The sequence below is a fragment of the Oncorhynchus keta genome, unplaced genomic scaffold (genome assembly GCF_023373465.1).
Source record: "Oncorhynchus keta strain PuntledgeMale-10-30-2019 unplaced genomic scaffold, Oket_V2 Un_contig_11676_pilon_pilon, whole genome shotgun sequence".
NCBI classification, from domain to species: Eukaryota; Metazoa; Chordata; class Actinopteri; order Salmoniformes; family Salmonidae; genus Oncorhynchus; species Oncorhynchus keta.
In genome coordinates this window covers 32,426-54,621 of record NW_026277587.1, presented here as the reverse complement: position 1 = coordinate 54,621, position 22,196 = coordinate 32,426, and the positions used below count along the sequence as shown (strand labels likewise).

The 22,196-nt window shown below is 44.9% G+C and overlaps 1 protein-coding gene and 1 long non-coding RNA gene across 2 annotated transcripts; one reads left to right on the top strand and one right to left on the bottom strand.

Moving 5' to 3' along the window:
* Positions 1-8,017: 8,017 nt before the first annotated feature.
* LOC127917588 (uncharacterized) lies at positions 8,018-8,413 on the top strand. Its single transcript, XR_008097558.1, has 2 exons — positions 8,018-8,222; positions 8,269-8,413. It is a non-coding gene; the product is annotated as an uncharacterized LOC127917588 (long non-coding RNA).
* Positions 8,414-9,743: 1,330 nt separating this feature from the next.
* Positions 9,744-15,830, bottom strand: LOC118382162 (zinc finger protein 239-like). Its single transcript, XM_052500616.1, has 2 exons — positions 15,278-15,830; positions 9,744-10,481 (listed from the first exon to the last, which is right to left on the bottom strand). Exons 1-2 carry the CDS (start codon positions 15,603-15,605, stop codon positions 9,880-9,882), a joined length of 930 nt encoding a protein of 309 aa, XP_052356576.1. The 5' UTR covers positions 15,606-15,830; the 3' UTR covers positions 9,744-9,879.
* Between the last annotated feature and the right edge of the window lie 6,366 nt (positions 15,831-22,196).

The window sequence follows — 22,196 nt, the reverse complement described above, 5'->3', positions numbered from 1 at the left end:
GACTAAGGAGACCAGGGATGGTAGTGGCAGAATAAGGAGACCAGGGATGGTAGTGGCAGACTAAGGAGACCAGGGATGGTAGTGGTACAGACTAAGGAGACCAGGGATGGTAGTGACACAGACTAAGGAGACCAGGGATGGTAGTGACAGACTAAGGAGACCAGGGATGGTAGTGACACAGACTAAGGAGACTAAGGAGACCGGGGATGGTAGGGGCAGACTAAGGAGACCAGGGATGGTAGTGGCAGAATAAGGAGACCAGGGATGGTAGTGGCAGACTAAGGAGACCAGGGATGGTAGTGGTACAGACTAAGGAGACCAGGGATGGTAGTGACACAGACTAAGGAGACCAGGGATGGTAGTGGCAGACTAAGGAGACCGGGGATGGTAGGGGCAGACTAAGGAGACCAGGGATGGTAGTGGCAGAATAAGGAGACCAGGGATGGTAGTGGCAGACTAAGGAGACCAGGGATGGTAGTGGTACAGACTAAGGAGACCAGGGATGGTAGTGACACAGACTAAGGAGACCAGGGATGGTAGTGGCACAGACTAAGGAGACCAGGGATGGTAGTGGCACAGACTAAGGAGACCAGGGATGGTAGTGGCAGACTAAGGAGACCAGGGATGGTAGGGGCACAGACTAAGGAGACCAGGGATGGTAGTGGCAGACTAAGGAGACCAGGGATGGTAGTGGCAGACTAAGGAGACTAGGGATGGTAGTGGTAGACTAAGGAGACCAGGGATGGTAGTGGTACAGACTAAGGAGACCAGGGATGGTAGGGGCAGACTAAGGAGACCAGGGATGGTAGTGGCAGACTAAGGAGACCAGGGATGGTAGTGGCAGACTAAGGAGACCAGGGATGGTAGGGGCACAGACTAAGGAGACCAGGGATGGTAGTGGCAGACTAAGGAGACTAGGGATGGTAGTGGCAGACTAAGGAGACTAGGGATGGTAGTGGTAGACTAAGGAGACCAGGGATGGTAGTGGTACAGACTAAGGAGACCAGGGATGGTAGGGGCAGAATAAGGAGACCAGGGATGGTAGGGGCACAGACTAAGGAGACCAGGGATGGTAGGGGCACAGACTAAGGAGACCAGGGATGGTAGTGACACAGACTAAGGAGACCAGGGATGGTAGTGACAGACTAAGGAGACCAGGGATGGTAGTGGCAGACAAAGGAGACCAGGGATGGTAGGGGCACAGACTAAGGAGACCAGGGATGGTAGTGACAGACTAAGGAGACCAGGGATGGTAGGGGCAGACTAAGGAGACCAGGGATGGTAGTGGTAGACTAAGGAGACCAGGGATGGTAGTGGCACAGACTAAGGAGACCAGGGATGGTAGTGGTAGACTAAGGAGACCAGGGATGGTAGTGGCAGACTAAGGAGACCAGGGATGGTAGTGGTAAAGACTAAGGAGACCAGGGATGGTAGTGGTAGACTAAGGAGACCAGGGATGGTAGGGGCACAGACTAAGGAGACCAGGGATGGTAGTGGCAGACTAAGGAGACTAGGGATGGTAGTGGTAGACTAAGGAGACCAGGGATGGTAGTGGTACAGACTAAGGAGACCAGGGATGGTAGGGGCAGAATAAGGAGACCAGGGATGGTAGTGGTAGACTAAGGAGACCAGGGATGGTAGGGGCACAGACTAAGGAGACCAGGGATGGTAGTGACACAGACTAAGGAGACCAGGGATGGTAGTGACAGACTAAGGAGACCAGGGATGGTAGTGGCAGACTAAGGAGACCAGGGATGGTAGTGGCAGACTAAGGAGACCAGGGATGGTAGTGGCAGACAAAGGAGACCAGGGATGGTAGGGGCACAGACTAAGGAGACCAGGGATGGTAGTGACAGACTAAGGAGACCAGGGATGGTAGGGGCAGACTAAGGAGACCAGGGATGGTAGTGGTAGACTAAGGAGACCAGGGATGGTAGTGGCACAGACTAAGGAGACCAGGGATGGTAGTGGTAGACTAAGGAGACCAGGGATGGTAGTGGTAGACTAAGGAGACCAGGGATGGTAGTGGCAGACTAAGGAGACCAGGGATGGTAGTGGTACAGACTAAGGAGACCAGGGATGGTAGTGGTAGACTAAGGAGACCAGGGATGGTAGTGGTAGACTAAGGAGACCAGGGATGGTAGTGGCAGACTAAAGAGACCAGGGATGGTAGGGGCACAGACTAAGGAGACCAGGGATGGTAGTGGCACAGACTAAGGAGACCAGGGATGGTAGTGGTAGACTAAGGAGACCAGGGATGGTAGGGGCACAGACTAAGGAGACCAGGGATGGTAGGGGAACAGACTAATGAGACCAGGGATGGTAGTGGTAGACTAAGGAGACCAGGGATGGTAGGGGCACAGACTAAGGAGACCAGGGATGGTAGTGGCAGACTAAGGAGACCAGGGATGGTAGTGACACAGACTAAGGAGACCAGGGATGGTAGTGGCACAGAATAAGGAGACCAGGGATGGTAGTGGCAGACTAAGGAGACCAGGGATGGTAGGGGCACAGACTAAGGAGACCAGGGATGGTAGTGGCACAGAATAAGGAGACCAGGGATGGTAGGGGCACAGACTAATGAGACCAGGGATGGTAGTGGTAGACTAAGGAGACCAGGGATGGTAGTGGCAGACTAAGGAGACCAGGGATGGTAGTGGCACAGACTAAGGAGACCAGGGATGGTAGTGGTACAGACTAAGGAGACCAGGGATGGTAGTGGTAGACTAAGGAGACCAGGGATGGTAGTGGTAGACTAAGGAGACCAGGGATGGTAGTGGCACAGACTAAGGAGACCAGGGATGGTAGTGGCACAGACTAAGGAGACCAGGGATGGTAGTGACACAGACTAAGGAGACCAGGGATGGTAGTGGCACAGACTAAGGAGACCAGGGATGGTAGTGGCAGACTAAGGAGACCAGGGATGGTAGTGACACAGACTAAGGAGACCAGGGATGGTAGTGACACAGACTAAGGAGACCAGGGATGGTAGTGGCAGACTAAGGAGACCAGGGATGGTAGTGGCACAGACTAAGGAGACCAGGGATGGTAGTGGCAGACTAAGGAGACCAGGGATGGTAGTGGCAGACTAAGGAGACCAGGGATGGTAGTGGCACAGACTAAGGAGACCAGGGATGGTAGTGGCAGACTAAGGAGACCAGGGATGGTAGTGGCAGACTAAGGAGACCAGGGGTAATGTTTAAGTTCTTTTCCATAAAGGACCGGTCCTTCCTCCTCTATGAGCGTTCCTAGGCCGTCTGAAATATTTATATATCTTTTTTTAAATGTAAAAACCCCAATTCTTGTGAATATTAGTAGTACAGTAGTAATGGAGGACGAGGGTCTCTCCTTTCTGTCTCTCTGTTTATTCTTGTGAATATTAGTAGTACAGTAGTAATGGAGGACGAGGGTCTCTCCTTTCTGTCTCTCTGTTTATTCTTGTGAATATTAGTAGTACAGTAGTAATGGAGGACGAGGGTCTCTCCTTTCTGTCTCTCTGTTTATTCTTGTGAATATTAGTAGTACAGTAGTAATGGAGGACGAGGGTCTCTCCTTTCTGTCTCTCTGTTTATTCTTGTGAATATTAGTAGTACAGTAGTAATGGAGGACGAGGGTCTCTCCTTTCTGTCTCTCTGTTTATTCTTGTGAATATTAGTAGTACAGTAGTAATGGAGGACGAGGGTCTCTCCTTTCTGTCTGTCTGTTTATTCTTGTGAATATTAGTAGTACAGTAGTAATGGAGGACGAGGGTCTCTCCTTTCTGCCTCTCTGTTTATTCTTGTGAATATTAGTAGTACAGTAGTAATGGAGGACGAGGGTCTCTCCTTTCTGTCTCTCTGTTTATTCTTGTGAATATTAGTAGTACTGTAGTAATGGAGGTCGAGGGTCTCTCCTTTCTGTCTCTCTGTTTATTCTTGTGAATATTAGTAGTACAGTAGTAATGGAGGACGAGGGTCTCTCCTTTCTGTCTCTCTGTTTATTCTTGTGAATATTAGTAGTACAGTAGTAATGGAGGACGAGGGTCTCTCCTTTCTGTCTCTCCAAAAACGCTTTACGCAACCGTGGGACCTTTTGATTCCAAATTTAAGTAGATAAGATAGTAGCGGTCTATTAAAAAAAAATATACTGGTTGTTGGATTCCTCATGTCCACTCAAAAGGTAGGAAGAAGTGTTTGGTTCTAATTGGATGTTGGACACTATATTTATTGACTATTATGTGAATCCTATAAATCAAAAAGGGCCAATCAACTAGCTTCATTTCCTCAGAGATCAAGTTACATTTCAAGTTGCTGAAATGACATGGAATGCCTCAGCGGTTTTTCCTAAATCTGTAGCAGCAGCTGGAATTTCCAGAGTTTTCCATCCCTGTGATTGGGTAGGGAATCTCCTACTCCTATAGGTCAGTAAAGAGGTCAGGTAGTATGGGAGTTGGATTGTGCCTAAGAACAGCCCTTAGCCGTGGTATATTGGTGAGGGTTTGAACAAATGGAACATCTCTAATTCATAGACAGAGCTGTGGATGCAAGGACCCACCATGAGATCATAATTATGGTTTTAAAACCGCTTTGAGTCAAATACAGTGTTTGTTTACATTTGCATTGTTTACAAGCTTATATTTGGGGTTCTGGTGAGGAGCACATTTCCGTGTAATGTCCCTTTGGCTTTAAAACCACACATTAGTTCAACAACTGCAGAGTTTCTGGACATGTTTTTAAGACAGTACTCACTGGTGTTAATCAGATCTTCAGTGTCCTCTTCATCTCTCCAAGCGTCTTCCTCCTCTTTTATTGAGATCGCCTCCTCTTCCACTCCAAAAGGTTCTTCCTCTTCTTTCAATGTGATACCGATAGCCTCCTCTTCCTCCTCTTTCATTCTGAAAGCTTCTTCCTCTCCCTTTTACTGAAACATCTACCTCCTCTTCTTTCACGACAATGTTCAGCCACAGACCCTCTTTCTCCGTCCAGCAGACCTCCTCTTCTTTAGCAAGAGGGGAGTAGCTTGGAGAGCTCATGGTGCGCTAGCTAGCATTAACGATTAGCTTAGGTTAAGTATAATCAACACATTTGTAAATTGAACAAGTTTACGTTTAAGTTAAATAGTAGATAGGTGTGTTAAAACGCCGAGAACAATATACACAAAAATGGTCGAAAGAGCTTTATTGTTTTCGGTTGTATGTTGGCTACCAGGCTAAAGAGGTGGTTGAATGAGTCAGTATCCGTGTTGTTGAAACAGCTTCCGGTGTCGTGTTGGTCCACTAGATATGATGTCACCAACGGAAGGTCGCGCATCGCAGTCAGCTGACTGGAATGGGTAACGCAGTTTAGAAAAATATTCACTACATTGTTTATTCATTTAACGATGAGCAAATATGTTTTGTCTGACTTTTTACAGCCAATACTTTCGTCTATGCAGACCTATAGCTACATATGAATATGTACATTATGAATATATACTGGTAGAATAGTTTAATGCCGACGTGTAGCTACATATGAATATTTACGTTATGAATAGATACTGGTAGAATAGTTCCGTGTAGCTCAGTTGATAAAGCATGGCGCACGCAACGCCAGGGTTGTTTGATATGAGTCTGCTTAATGAATAAAATGTTCATAAATTAATACCTAGTTAGGGAGTTAACTCCAATCTTGACAATATAACGTCAATTGTCAGTGTTATGGCTGCTTTGCTTGATGCATTGTTGTCTCGACCTTCTTCCTCTTTGTGCTGTTGTCTGTGCCCAATAATGTTTGAATAATGCCTTGTGCTGCTGTCATGTGTTGCTGCCATGCCATGTTGTCGTCTTAGGTCTCTCTTTATGTAGTGTTGTGTTGTAGGATTGTGTTGTCTCTCTCTTGTCGTGATGTGTTTGGTCCTAAATATTTTTTATATCCCCCGTCCTGCATTTTGCCTTTTGGTAGGCCATCAATGTAAATACGAATTTGTTCTTAACTGACTTGCCTAGTTAAATAAATAAAAGTACACTACTTCACATCAGCAATATTTTGTCATTCAGTCAAACAAACAGACAATTGTTTATTAATTTATTAAGAAAATCTGCGAAATGGAGAGTTGAAAATAAAGAGACTGGAGGGTCACAAAAGTGAAGTTTGGGAAAGATTTGCTGAAGTGCTGAAAGAGCAAGATGATACCTATGTCATGTGTGATGAATGTGAGGCACGATACAACTTTGTTCCCATTGGAAACAACGCCAATGACACATCTGGGGTTAGTTATCAGTGCGCTGCATTCATAACCAAGTGTGAATTTACCACATACGACTGGGGAAAAAAATCCACATGAATGGCCATTCAACTGGTATTTACTACTTCACAATTGAAAAATCCCGACCTCCCACCTGGTTACGAACACAGCATTATTGGTTGCCACACCTCAGTCCATCTCATTCACCTGAAAAGGGTTGGGGCTAGCTCTTTAAATGCCCCCACCTGCAGTCTTTGGGCGCGTTTCTCTGCTCAGACGTTGCTGACACCTGACTGAGTTTACAATGCTTGGACAGGTATTTGCACATGTTATGGCAATGGGCTCGTTCGAGCGGATCACTTTCGTCAAGTCACCGCCTTTTCAAATTGTGATGCATTATGGGGATAAAAAATGTCCATCTTGCGCCTACATGAACTTAAAAAAAAAAAACATTTGATCAAAGATCATAAAGTCAATTGCAGACAGTCGACTGCACACAGTTCCTCATCCCCAGCTGTAACTTACAGCCATTGGTTGTAATTTTGGAAGGTTCTATTGGGTCAACCAATCATCAGAGTGTTTCTGTTTGACCAAATACGAACAGGACCAAACACTTCAACAGGAACCAACTTTGCAAAACAATGGATAGTTACTAATGAATGTGATATTTGAGGATCTCTTTTTACTAATTGATTGTAAAATGTAGACATCTATTTATAGTTTCTGACTGTGTGAAAATGAAGACATGTTTATTTCGACATTGTTTCAACATACTATTTGAAATACTATTTGAAATACACAGTGAATTCGGAAAGTATTCATACCCCTTCCCATTTTGTTACGTTACAGCCTTATTCTAAAATAGATTAAATACATTTTTCTCATCATCAATCTACACACAATACCCCGTAATGACACAATACCCCATAATGACACAATACCCCGTGACGACACAATACCCCATAATGACACAATACCCCATAACGACACAATACCTGGTAACGACACAATACCCCATAACGACACAATACCCCATGACGACACAATACCCCATGACGACACAATACCCCATGATGACACAATACCCCGTGACGACACAATACCCCGTGACGACACAATACCCCATAACGACACAATACCCCGTGACGACACAATACCCCATAATGACACAATACCCCATGATGACACAATACCCCATAATGACACAATACCCCATGACGACACAATACCCCATGACGACACAATACCTGGTAACGACACAATACCCCGTGACGACACAATACCCCATAATGACACAATACCCCATAATGACACAATACCCCGTGACGACACAATACCCCATAGCAACACAATACCCCGTGACGACACAATACCCCATAATGACACAATACCCCGTGACGACACAATACCCCATAATGACACAATACCCCATAATGACACAATACCCCATAATGACACAATACCCCATGATGACACAATACCCCATAATGACACAATACCCCATAATGACACAATACCCCATGATGACACAATACCCCATGATGACACAATACCCGGTAACGACACAATACCCGGTAACGATACAATACCCAGTAACGACACAATACCCCATGATGACACAATACACCCCCAACCCCTCTTTTACGCTGCTGCTACTCTCTGTTTATCATATATGCATATAGTCACTTTAACTATACATTGATGTACATACTACCTCAATTAGCCAGACTAACCAGCGCCCCTTTAACTATACATTGATGTACATACTACCCCAATTAGCCCGACTAACCAGTGCCCCTTTAACTATACATACTACCCCAATTAGCCCGACTAACCAGTGCCCCTTTCACTATACATACTACCCCAATTAGCCCGACTAACCAGTGTCCCTTTCACTATACATACTACCCCAATTAGCCCGACTAACCAGTGCCCCTTTAACTATACATACTACCCCAATTAGCCCGACTAACCAGTGCCCATTTAACTATACATACTACCCCAATTAGCCCGACTAACCAGTGCCCTTTAACTATACATACTACCCCAATTAGCCCGACTAACTAGTGCCCCTTTAACTATACATACTACCTCAACTAGCCCGACTAACCAGTGTCCCTTTAACTATACATACTACCCCAATTAGCCTGACTAACCAGTGTCCCTTTAACTATACATACTACCCCAATTAGCCCGACTAACCAGTGCCCCTTTAACTATACATACTACCCCAATTAGCCCGACTAACCAGTGTCCCTTTAACTATACATACTACCCCAATCAGCCCGACTAACCAGTGTCCCTTTAACTATACATACTACCTCAATTAGCCCGACTAACCAGTGTCCCTTTAACTATACATACTACCCCAATTAGCCTGACTAACCAGTGTCCCTTTAACTATACATACTACCCCAATTAGCCCGACTAACCAGTGTCCCTTTAACTATACATACTACCCCAATTAGCCCGACTAACCAGTGCCCTTTAACCCTATTGTTCACCTAATACCAATTTTTTACTTAAAAATCACACTGTTGGTTAGAGCCTGTAAGTAAGCATTTCACTGTGAGGTCTACTACACCTGTTGTATTCAGCATTTCACTGTAAGGTCTACTACACCTGTTGTATTCAGCATTTCACTGTAAGGTCTACTACACCTGTTGTATTCAGCATTTCACTGTAAGGTCTACTACACCTGTTGTATTCAGCATTTCACTGTGAGGTCTACTACACCTGTTGTATTCAGCATTTCACTGTAAGGTCTACTACACCTGTTGTATTCAGCATTTCACTGTAAGGTCTACTACACCTGTTGTATTCAGCATTTCACTGTAAGGTCTACTACACCTGTTGTATTCGGCATTTCACTGTAAGGTCTACTACACCTGTTGTATTCAGCATTTCACTGTAAGGTCTACTACACCTGTTGTATTCGGCATTTCACTGTAAGGTCTACTACACCTGTTGTATTCAGCATTTCACTGTAAGGTCTACTACACCTGTTGTATTCAGCATTTCACTGTAAGGTCTACTACACCTGTTGTATTCAGCATTTCACTGTGAGGTCTACTACACCTGTTGTATTCAGCATTTCACTGTGAGGTCTACTACACCTGTTGTATTCAGCATTTCACTGTGAGGTCTACTACACCTGTTGTATTCAGCATTTCACTGTAAGGTCTACTACACCTGTTGTATTCAGCATTTCACTGTAAGGTCTACTACACCTGTTGTATTCCGCATTTCACTGTAAGGTCTACTACACCTGTTGTATTCAGCATTTCACTGTAAGGTCTACTACACCTGTCGTATTCAGCATTTCACTGTGAGGTCGACTACACCTGTTGTATTACCTCCCGTGACAAATAAACTTTGATTTGTTCTGAATCATACAAGACAAGGCTCCTGTTTCTAGGAGCTGTTCTGGAAGGCTACTTACTGATATAATCATTTACATTTTGCAAATAATATAATAAACAACATCATAGGGTTTACATTTTGCATCCAATCAATCGAAGCTAATAAGATTTTTTTGTGTATACATATTTTAAAATATTTTGATTTGATTTTAGACATGATCAGGTCTCCAGATGAAAATTTAAACAAAAGTAGGTCTATTTTGTTAATGATTTCATATAAACAATAGGATTTCACCAAAAACACTAAATTCTCAGGTCAAAAACACAAGTCAGAACACAGCCTCTCTATTCTCTCATGTGTTTTCAGGTCCTCTGACTGGGAAAATGTCTTTCCACACTGAGAGCAGTGGTATGTCTTCTCCTCCGGTGTATGTATCCTCTGATGTGATTTCAGGTTCCCCAACTGAGTAAAACTCTTTCCACAGTGGGAGCATTGGTAGGGCTTTTCTCCTGTGTGTGTCCTCTCATGCTTTGTCAGGCCTTCTAACCACCTAAAACTCTTTCCACAGTGGGAACAGTGGTAGGGCTTTTCTCCTGTGTGTATTCTCTCGTGTGACTTCAGGCTCCCTAACCAGGTAAAAGTCAAGCCACAATGGGAGCAGTGGTAAGGCTTCTCTCCAGAGTGTATTCTCTTGTGTATTTTCAGGCTCCCTAACTGACTAAAACTGTTTCCACACTGGAAGCATTGGAAAGGCTTTTCTCCTGTGTGTGTCCTCTCATGCTCTTTTAGGTTTCGTAACTTAGTAAAACTCTTTCCGCAGTGCGAGCAGTGATGTCGTTTGGCTGGTTTGGGCGTCTCTGGGTCTGGTTCCCCTGAAGGACTCTTCCCGCTGTCAGAGTGAGAGTCTGGTCTCTCTCCTGCCAAAGACAAACAGAGTATTTAGTTAAACAGAGAGGCCTGAATGAAACCTCCACATGATAAAACTGTCTTCCTATGAGGTTTAATCTAGACTACAACCTGAGGTCAGTTTTCACAACATTACATCATTAAAAGTAAACTTGGTGAGATTGTAAAAACAAATGATGTAGAGCTCCAAATCCAATCTTGTTCTCATGGGTGTCATGTTTTGGTCGAAATATGTTCTTAAATGGTCATAAAATGTACATTTTCGACTTCCAAAGCAAACCACAAAGATGGTTGGAGGTCCACACATCAGAGAATGTTGGACTTGAATGGGAATATCTGTTATAAATTATATATATAAATTATACTGTCAATCCTCCATAGGAAACCTGTTGAAATCATAGAAATAAACAGAATAGAGAGGACCATTTAAGTTGACATTCAACGGATGGATGGACCGGCGGCCATCTTTGTGGTAGTAATTAGAAGTTAAAATGTAAATTTCATTACAATTTAAATGATGTACTGCAGTGGTCTGAAGCAGAGGTGCAAAGTACTTAAGTAACAATACTTTAAAGTACTACCTAAGTACTTTTCCTTGACATCCGAAAGTACTCGTTACATTTTGAATGCTTAGCAGGACAGAAAAATGGTCCAATTCACACACTTATCAAGAGAACATCCCTGGTCATCCTTACTGCATCTGATCTGACAAATACATGGTTTGTAAATGACTTCTGAATGTTGGAGTGCGCCCCTGGCTATCTGTAAAATAATAAAACAAGAAATGCTAAATATAAGGAATGTGAAATGATTTATACTTTTACTTTTTATACTTAAAAGTATATTTTAGGAATTTCATTTACATTTGATACTTAAGTATATTTAAAACCAAATACTTTTAGACTTTTACTCAAGTAGTCTTTCACTCTGTGACTTTTACTTGAGTCATTTTCTATGAAGGAATCTTTACTTTTACTCCAGTTTGACAGTTGGGTACTTTTTCCACCACTGGTCTGAAAGGTCCATTCTATGAATTCTATGGTCTGAAAGGTCCATTCTATGAATTCTATGGTCTGAAAGGTCCATTCTATGAATTCTATGGTCTGAAAGGTCCATTCTATGAATTCTATGGTCTGAAAGGTCCATTCTATGAATTCTATGGTCTGAAAGGTCCATTCTATGAATTCTATGGTCTGAAAGGTCCATTCTATGAATTCTATGGTCTGAAAGGTCCATTCTATGAATTCTATGGTCTGAAAGGTCCATTCTATGAATTCTATGGTCTGAAAGGTCCATTCTATGAATTCTATGGTCTGAAAGGTCCATTCTATGAATTCTATGGTCTGAAAGGTCCATTCTATGAATTCTATGGTCTGAAAGGTCTATTCTATGAATTATATGTGTATAATTGAAATGACTGTATTCAACCAATGGCAGAAACCTCAGATGACGTAAAGTAGGGTCTAAACTACAACATGGACCTCAGATGATGTAAAGTAGGGTCTAAACTACAACATGGACCTCAGATGATGTAAAGTAGGGTCTAAACTACAACATGGACCTCAGATGATGTAAAGTAGGGTCTAAACTACAACATGGACCTCAGATGATGTAAAGTAGGGTCTAAACTACAACATGGACCTCAGATGATGTAAAGTAGGATCTAAACTACAACATGGACCTCAGATGATGTAAAGTAGGGTCTAAACTACAACATGGACCTCAGATGATGTAAAGTAGGGTCTAAACTACAACATGGACCTCAGATGATGTAAAGTAGAGTCTAAACTACAACATGAACCTCAGATGATGTAAAGTAGGGTCTAAACTACAACATGGACCTCAGATGATGTCAAGTAGGGTCTAAACTACAACATGGACCTCAGATGATGTAAAGTAGGGTCTAAACTACAACATGGACCTCAGATGGTGTAAAGTAGGGTCTAAACTAAAACATGAACCTCAGATGATGTAAAGTAGGGTCTAAACTACAACATGGACCTCAGATGATGTAAAGTAGGGTCTAAACTACAACATGGACCCCAGATGATGTAAAGTAGGGTCTAAACTACAACATGGACCTCAGATGATGTAAAGTAGGGTCTAAACTACAACATGGACCTCAGATGATGTAAAGTAGGGTCTAAACTACAACATGGACCTCAGATGATGTAAAGTAGGGTCTAAACTACAACATGGACCTCAGATGATGTAAAGTAGGGTCTAAACTACAACATGGATTTAGCACGTTTTAGATAATTGACGGTAAAAAGGTAAAAAATGTAACAAAAAATATTTAAAAAATTGGGAGGGGGGGAGGGTTATAAAACAGTTTAACAAACCTTTTGTAAGCTTTTAAATGATATCACACTCAACCGTCTGTCTATTCCAGTGATTCAAACATGGGATGTCTCATGGTGTGGTGGGGAATACAAAACGGGTCAACTTTGATTTTTTTTTAACTAGACAAGTCAGTTAAGAACAAATTCTTATTTTTAATGAAGGCCTAGGAACAGTGGGTTAACTGCCTTGTTCAGGGGCTGAACGACAGATTTTCACCTTGTCAGCTCGGGGATTCGATCTTGCAATCTTTTGGTTACTAGTCCAAGGCTCTAACCACTAGGCTACCTGCCCCCCACATCTCCTGAATGTTTTGCCATTCAGGTCCAAAAAGTCACATTCTGACCACTACACTATGGACACCTTGGACACTATATGGACACTACGGACACTATATGGACACTACGGACACTATATGGACACTCTATGGACACTCTATGGACACTACGGACACTTTATGGACACTATGGACACTACGGACACTCTATGGACACTACAGACACTCTATGGACTCTATGGACACTCTATGGACTCTATGGACACTCTATGGACACTCTATGGACTCTACGGACACTCTATGGACACTCTATGGACACTCTATGGACACTCTATGGACACTCTATGGATTCTCTATGGATTCACTATGGACACTACGGACACTATGGACACTATATGGATACTCTATGGACACTACGGACACTCTATGGACACTCTACGGACACTATGGATACTATGGACACTCTATGGACACTCTATGGACACTCTATGGACACTCTATGGACACTATACCTACGGACACTATGGACACTCTATGGACACTCTGGACACTCTATGGACACTCTATGGACACTCTATGGACACTCTATAGACACTCTATGGACACTATGGACACTATGGACACTACGGACACTCTATGGACACTATGGACACTACCACTGGACACTACGGACACTCTATGGACACTCTATGGACACTCTATGGACACTACGGACACTATGGACACTCTATGGACACTACGGACACTATGGATACTACGGACACTCTATGGACACTCTAACCACACTCTACGTCCTCTATATCTACAACAGGGCTACGCTGCGTCCTCTATATCTACAACAGGGCTACGCTACGTCCTCTATATCTACAACAGGGCTACGCTACATCCTCTATATCTACAACAGGGCTAGGCTACATCCTCTATATCTACAACAGGGCTACCATCCTCTATATCTACAACAGGGCTACGTTACATCCTCTATATCTACAACAGGGCTACGCTACATCCTCTATATCTACAACAGGGCTACGTTACATCCTCTATATCTACACAGGGCTACGCTACATCCTCTATATCTACAACAGGGCTACTACAAATGGCTACATCCTCTATATCTACAACAGGGCTACGTTACATCCTCTATATCTACAACAGGGCTACGCTACATCCTCTATATCTACAACAGGGCTGTCGCTACATCCTCTATATCTACAACAGGGCTACGTTACATCCTCTATATCTACAACAGGGCTACGCTACATCCTCTATATCTACAACAGGGCTACGCTACATCCTCTATATCTACAACAGGGCTACGCTACATCCTCTATATCGTAAAACAGGGCTACGCTACATCCTCTATATCTAAAACAGGGCTACGCTACAACCAGAACATATTAAACTGAGACCTCAATAAAAGACACCAACAAATAAAAGTTGTCTATTTCTATTTATAAAACAGGTCATATCATTCAAAAGTACCTCAAGTCCATGTGTTTAAAGAGTAGGCTATATCATTACAAATAATATATGTCTAAAAATGAGCTGGATCAGAAAGGCTACTTTTGAGATATTAACATATAAAAATACATCTCATAATCTAGACTCTCTATATTAGAGCACAATATAAGAAGCATAATGACACCAAGATGTTGTCTGTATCATGTAGGGGTGATAGGGTCCTTACAGTATAAATACTAGATGATGTCTGTATCCTGGAGGGGTCAGAGGTCATACATCCTTTCAGTATAATGACTAGATGATGTCTGTCATGTTGGGGTCAGAGGTCATTGGGTCTGACAGTATAATGACTAGATGATGTCTGTCATGTTGGGGTCAGAGGTCATTATATCTGACAGTATAACGACTAGATGTTGTCTGTATCAACAGGGGTCAGAGGTCATTGGGTCTGACAGTATAATGACTAGATGATGTCTGTATCATGGAGGGGTCAGAGGTCATTGGGTCTGACAGTATAATGACTAGATGTTGTCTGTATCATGGAGGGGTCAGAGGTCATGGAGTCTGACAGGGGGCATGTACAGGTCTAAAAAAGTCCTATCATGGTTTTATGAAACATGGATTGTTTACAAATGTAAAAAGCATATCGAACATAAACTTCCTCCAACGAGATTTCAATGAGAGAATAGTAACAATAGTTTGTGCTGCCGTTTTTAAGACAGTACTTACGGGTCTTAATCAGATCTCCTGTCTCCTCCTCTTTCAATGTGACAGTCATCTCATCCTCCTCCTCCTCTTTCACTCCAAAAACTGCATCCTCCTCTTTCTCTTCCTCTTCTTTTACTGTAACATCCTCTTCCTCTTTCACTCTGAACGCGTCTTCCTCTTCTTTCACTGAGACGTCTTTCTCTTCTTCTTTCATGGTAACAGACTCACCATTTACTTGTTTTTGTATTGTAACATCTTTCTCTTCCTCCTCCTCTTTCACCAGAGCTTCTTTCTCCGTCCAGCAGACCTCCTCTTCTTTATCAGGAGGAGAGCAGCTCAGTGAACTCATGGTCGGAGATGCTAGCTAGCTAGCGTTCGTTAGCCTATTGATAAGCTCATTTATCAAGTCAGCTACCTAACAACGTATACATTAAATTAAATGGGGAAACTAGCTAGCAATAAGACATACGCATTTTTAAAACACAGGTGCAACTAAACAACGACTATTTTGTCTAGAAAGCTACCGAGGTGTCTGACCAGCTGTTGTTGTTGAAGGAACGTCCCGTCCACTAGATTATACGTCACAACTGGCAGCGTCGCCTGATAGACGCTCATCGCCATCTGCTGACTGGAGTTGGCAACGCAGTTGAGATCGATGTTTATTTTATTTTTTATTTCTTTCATCACATAATAATAAAATAATGAGCGGCAAGTAGCCTAACGGTTAGAGCGGTTTGAATACCAGAGTGGAACAGGAAAACATCTGAAAGATTTGTTGATGTGTCTTTAATTAAGCAAGGAACTCATTTGCTCCAGGGATGCTGTACTACTGTGGCTCACCCTGTAAAACAACACATTTCACTGCACCTATGTGGTGATGTTTGTTGTTGTATATTACTAGCAGAAGTCCAAAGGAAAGCATGTGTTGATTGATTAGTGCAGATTTGTCATGAGTATGAATGTAAAGCATACACTAATCTCATTGACAAATGTTACACTAATATAATTGCCCCAAATAATAATGGTGAGGGGGACCCCAGAGGTGAGGGGGACCCCAGAATAATAATGGTGAGGGGGACCCCAGAATAATAATGGTGAGGGGGACCCCAGAATAATAATGGTGAGGGGGACCCCAGAATAATAATGGTGAGGGGGACCCCAGAATAATAATGGTGAGGGGGACCCCAGAATAATAATGGTGAGGGGGACCCCAGAATAATAATGGTGAGGGGACCCCAGAATAATAATGGTGAGGGGACCCCAGAATAATAATGGTGAGGGGACCCCAGAATAATAATGGTGAGGGGGACCCCAGAATAATAATGGGGGGACCCCAGAATGAGGGGGGGGGACCCCAGAATAATAATGGTGAGGGGACCCCAGAATAATAATGGTGAGGGGACCCCAGAATAATAATGGTGAGGGGGACCCCAGAATTATAACCCCAGAATAATAATGGTGAGGGGGACCCCAGAATAATAATGGTGAGGGGGACCCCAGAATAATAATGGTGAGGGGGACCCCAGAATTATCATGGTGAGGGGACCCCAGAATTATCATGTGACCCCAGAATTATCATGGTGAGGGGGACCCCAGAATAATAATGGTGAGGGGACCCCAGAATTATCATGGTGAGGGGGACCCCAGAATTATCATGGTGAGGGGGACCCCAGAATAAGGGGACCCCAGAATTATCATGGTGAGGGGACCCCAGAATTATCATGGGGGGGACCCCAGAATTATCATGGTGAGGGGGACCCCATAATTATCATGGTGAGGGGGACCCCAGAATAATAATGGTGAGGGGGACCCCAGAATAATAATTTATGTTGTAAAGAAATTAGTTCAACCACCAGAAAAACTCCTGTTTTAGCCACTCCATTGAATAAAGTACAATATTTCATGCATTTTTCAAATCCCCAAATCCGAAATAAAGAGCATTTACTTCAGTGTCTATTCTACCCCCTGATTCAGACCTGTCTCTCTGCTTCACACTGAGCCTCCCAGCTGCAGTTTCACTGTACAATCTACCCCTAGACTCAGACCTGCCCTCTGCTTCACACTGAGCCTCCCAGCTGCAGTTTCACTGTACAATCTACCCCTAGACTCAGACCTGTCTCTCTGCTTCACACTGTCCCAGCTGCAACTGTACACCTACCCCTAGACTCAGACCTGTCTCTCTGCTTCACACTGAGCCTCCCAGCTGCAGTTTCACTGTACAATCTACCCCTAGACTCAGACCTGTCTCTCAGCTTCACACTGAGCCTCCCAGCTGCAGTTTCACCACATTCTCATTGACAACCCCAACACCTGTCTCTGAAATGGTCCATAATATGAGGTCAACTACCTGCCCGTTGGAACCTATTTCCACAGTACTCATAAAATCCAGCCTCACTCTTATCAGTCCAACTATAACCACAACTGGAGTTGTGCATAAATGATGTAACCATTGAACAAGTTGAAGAAGCTGAGTAGCCTGTAGTCTGTAGCCTGTAGCCTGTAGTCTGTAGCCTGTAGTCTGTAGCCTGTAACCTGTAGCCTGGAGTCTGTAGCCTGTAGCCTGTAGGCTGTAGTCTGTAGCCTGTAACCTGTAGTCTGTAGCCTGTAGTCTGTAGCCTGTAGCCTGTAGCCTGTAGTCTGTAGCCTGTAGGCTGTAGCCTGTAGTCTGTAGCCTGTAGTCTGTAGCCTGTAGTCTGTAGCCTGTAGCCTGTAGTCTGTAGCCTGTAGCCTGTAGTCTGTAGCCTGTAACCTGTAGCCTGTAGGCTGTAGCCTGTAGCCTGTAGTCTGTAGCCTGTAGCCTGTAGTCTGTAGTCTGTAGCCTGTAGCTTGTAGGCTGTAGCCTGTAGTCTGTAGCTTGTAGCCTGTAGGTTGTTGCCTGTAGCCTGTAGTCTGTAGCCTGTAGCTTGTAGCCTGTAGTCTGTAGCCTGTAGGCTGTAGCCTGTAGCCTGTAGTCTGTAGCCTGTAGCCTGTAGCCTGTAGGCTGTAGCCTGTAACTTGTAGCCTGTAGCCTGTAGGCTGTAGCCTGTAACTTGTAGCCTGTAGGCTGTAGCCTGTAGCCTGTAGCCTGTAGGCTGTAGCCTGTAACTTGTAGCCTGTAGCCTGTAGGCTGTAGCCTGTAACTTGTAGCCTGTAGGCTGTAGCCTGTAGCCTGTAGTCTGTAGCCTGTAGCTTGTAGCCTGTAGTCTGCAGGCACCTTTCATGAATAGTGATTCTAGAGGATGTGCCGCAGCAGTAATCTGGTCATGGTTAGAGACGGCTGTCATGTACACTTTCAATGTATATAAGGACTTCCCTGCTGCCATCAGCTCCTGGAGGACTTCCCTGCTGCCATCAGCTCCTGGAGGACTTCCCTGCTGCCATCAGTTCCTGGAGGACTTCCCTGCTGCCATCAGTTCCTGGAGGACTTCCCTGCTGCCATCAGTTCCTGGAGGACTTCCCTGCTGCCATCAGTTCCTGGAGGACTTCCCTGCTGCCATCAGTTCCTGGAGGACTTCCCTGCTGCCATCAGTTCCTGGAGGACTTCCCTGCTGCCATCAGTTCCTGGAGGACTTCCCTGCTGCCATCAGTTCCTGGAGGACTTCCCTGCTGCCATCAGTTCCTGGAGGACTTCCCTGCTGCCATGGGAGGTTGTTCGCTGTACAAGGTCTGAAAACAAGTGATGCTGTGGCCAACGTGGAGCAACAAGTAGAACTGACTCTCTCTCTCTCTCTTCCTCAAGTGGATCAACGGAATTGGTGAAAAAAACGCCTACAGCACCATCTGTGTGATAGGGCATCACCCCCATCTGTGTGATAGGGCATCGCCCCCCATCTGTGTGATAGGGCATCGCCCCCCCATCTGTGTGATAGGGCATCGCCCCCCATCTGTGTGATAGGGCATCGCCCCCCCATCTGTGTGATAGGGCTTCGCCCCCCATCTGTGTGATAGGGCCCCCCCATCTGTGTGATAGGGCTTCCCCCCCCATCTGTGTGATAGGGCATCGCCCCCCATCTGTGTGATAGGGCTTCACCCCCCATCTGTGTGATAGGGCATCGCCCCCCATCTGTGTGATAGGGCTTCACCCCCCATCTGTGTGATAGGGCTTCACCCCCCATCTGTGTGATAGGGCTCACCCCCATCTGTGTGATAGGGCATCACCCCCATCTGTGTGATAGGGCTTCACCCCCATCTGTGTGATAGGGCATCACCCCCATCTGTGTGATAGGGCTTCACCCCCATCTGTGTGATAGGGCATCGCCCCCATCTGTGTGATAGGGCATCACCCCCATCTGTGTGATAGGGCATCGCCCCCTGTGTGATAGGGCATCTCTGTGTGATAGGGCATCGCCCCCATCTGTGTGATAGGGCTTCACCCCCATCTGTGTGATAGGGCTTCACCCCCATCTGTGTGATAGGGCTTCACCCCCATCTGTGTGATAGGGCTTCATTTGTGTGATAGGGCTTCCCCCCATCTGTGTGATAGGGCTTCACCCCCATCTGTGTGATAGGGCATCGCCCCCATCTGTGTGATAGGGCATCACCCCCATCTGTGTGATAGGGCATCGCCCCCATCTGTGTGATAGGGCATCACCCCCATCTGTGTGATAGGGCTTCACCCCCATCTGTGTGATAGGGCATCGCCCCCATCTGTGTGATAGGGCATCGCCCCCATCTGTGTGATAGGGCTTCGCCCCCATCTGTGTGATAGGGCATCACCCCCATCTGTGTGATAGGGAATCGCCCCCATCTGTGTGATAGGGCATCACCCCCATCTGTGTGATAGGGCATCCCCCCATCTGTGTGATAGGGCATCACCCCCATCTGTGTGATAGGGCATCACCCCCATCTGTGTGATAGGGCATCGCCCCCATCTGTGTGATAGGGCATCGCCCCCATCTGTGTGATAGGGCATCGCCCCCATCTGTGTGATAGGGCATCGCCCCCCATCTGTGTGATAGGGCATCACCACCCATCTGTGTGATAGGGCATCGCCCCCCATCTGTGTGATAGGGAATCGCCCCCCATCTGTGTGATAGGGCATCGCTCCCCATCTGTGTGATAGGGCATCGACCCCATCTGTGTGATAGGGCATCGCCCCCCATCTGTGTGATAGGGCATCGCCCCCCATCTGTGTGATAGGGCATCGCCCCCCATCTGTGTGATAGGGCATCGACCCCCATCTGTGTGATAGGGCTTCGCCCCCCATCTGTGTGATAGGGCATCGCCCCCCATCTGTGTGATAGGGCATCGCCCCCCATCTGTGTGATAGGGCATCGCCCCCCATCTGTGTGATAGGGCTTCGCCCCCCATCTGTGTGATAGGGCATCGCCCCCCATCTGTGTGATAGGGAATCGCCCCCCATCTGTGTGATAGGGCATCGCCCCCCATCTGTGTGTTAGGGCATCGCCCCCCATCTGTGTGATAGGGCATCGCCCCCCATCTGTGTGATAGGGCTTCGCCCCATCTGTGTGATAGGGCTTCGCCCCCCATCTGTGTGATAGGGCTTCACCCCCCATCTGTGTGATAGGGCTTCGCCCCCCATCTGTGTGATAGGGCTTCGCCCCCATCTGTGTGATAGGGCTTCGCCCCCCATCTGTGTGATAGAGCTTCGCCCCCATCTGTGTGATAGGGCTTCGCCCCATCTGTGATAGGGCTTCGCCCCCATCTGTGTGATAGGGCTTCTGTGTGATAGGCATCCCCCATCTGTGTGATAGGGCATCGCCCCCATCTGTGTGATAGGGCATCGCCTGTGTGATAGGGCACGCCCCCTGTGTGATCTGTGTGATAGGGCATCGCCCCCCATCTGTGTGATAGGGCATCGCCCCCCATCTGTGTGATAGGGCATCGCCCCCATCTGTGTGATAGGGCATCGCCCCCCATCTGTGTGATATAAACATTATCATTATGATAGATCTCTGCTCAGCCTATAAACATGACATTATCTAGTATTATAGAGCTCTGCTCAACATGACATTATCTATTATTATAGAGCTCTGCTCAGCCTATAAACATGACATTATCTATTATTATAGAGCTCTGTTCAGCCTATAAACATGACATTATCTATTATCTATTATTATAGAGCTCTGCTCAGCCTGTAACCATGACATTATATATTATTATAGAGCTCTGCTCAGCCTATAAACATGACATTATCTATTATTATAGAGCTCTCTGTTCAGCCTATAAACATGACATTATCTATTATTATAGAGCTCTGTTCAGCCTATAAACATGACATTATCTATTATTATAGAGCTCTGTTCAGCCTGTAAACATTATCATTATTATAGATCTCTGTTCAGCCTGTAAACATGACATTATCTATTATTATAGAGCTCTGCTCAGCCTATAACCATGACATTATCTATTATTATAGAGCTCTGCTCAGCCTGTAACCATGACATTATCTATTATTATAGAGCTCTGCTCAGCCTGTAACCATGACATTATCTATTATTATAGAGCTCTGCTCAGCCTGTAACCATGACATTATCTATTATTATAGAGCTCTGTTCAGCCTATAAACATGACATTATCTATTATTATAGAGCTCTGCTCAGCCTGTAAACATGACATTATCTATTATTATAGAGCTCTGCTCAGCCTATAAACATGACATTATCTATTATTATAGAGCTCTGTTCAGCCTGTAAACATGACATTATCTATTATTATAGAGCTCTGCTCAGCCTATAAACATGACATTATCTATTATTACAGAGCTCTGCTCAGCCTATAAACATTATCATTATGATAGATCTCTGCTCAGCCTATAAACATGACATTATCTAGTATTCTAGAGCTCTGATCAGCCTATAAACATGACATTATCTATTATTATAGATCTCTGCTCAGCCTATAAACATGACATTATCTATTATTATAGAGCTCTGTTCAGCCTATAAACATGACATTATCTATTATTATAGAGCTCTGTTCAGCCTATAAACATGACTCT

What these genes read in the sequence shown, in the direction of transcription:
- LOC118382162 (XM_052500616.1), bottom strand. Translation starts at nt 15,605, where the DNA reads ATGAGTTCACTGAGCTGCTCTCCTCCTGATAAAGAAGAGGAGGTCTGC. An exon ending in AGGAGATCTGATTAAGACCC is followed by an intron (nt 10,482 to 15,277) that starts GTAAGTACTGTC and finishes TGTCTTTGGCAG; the next exon opens with GAGAGAGACCAGACTCTCAC.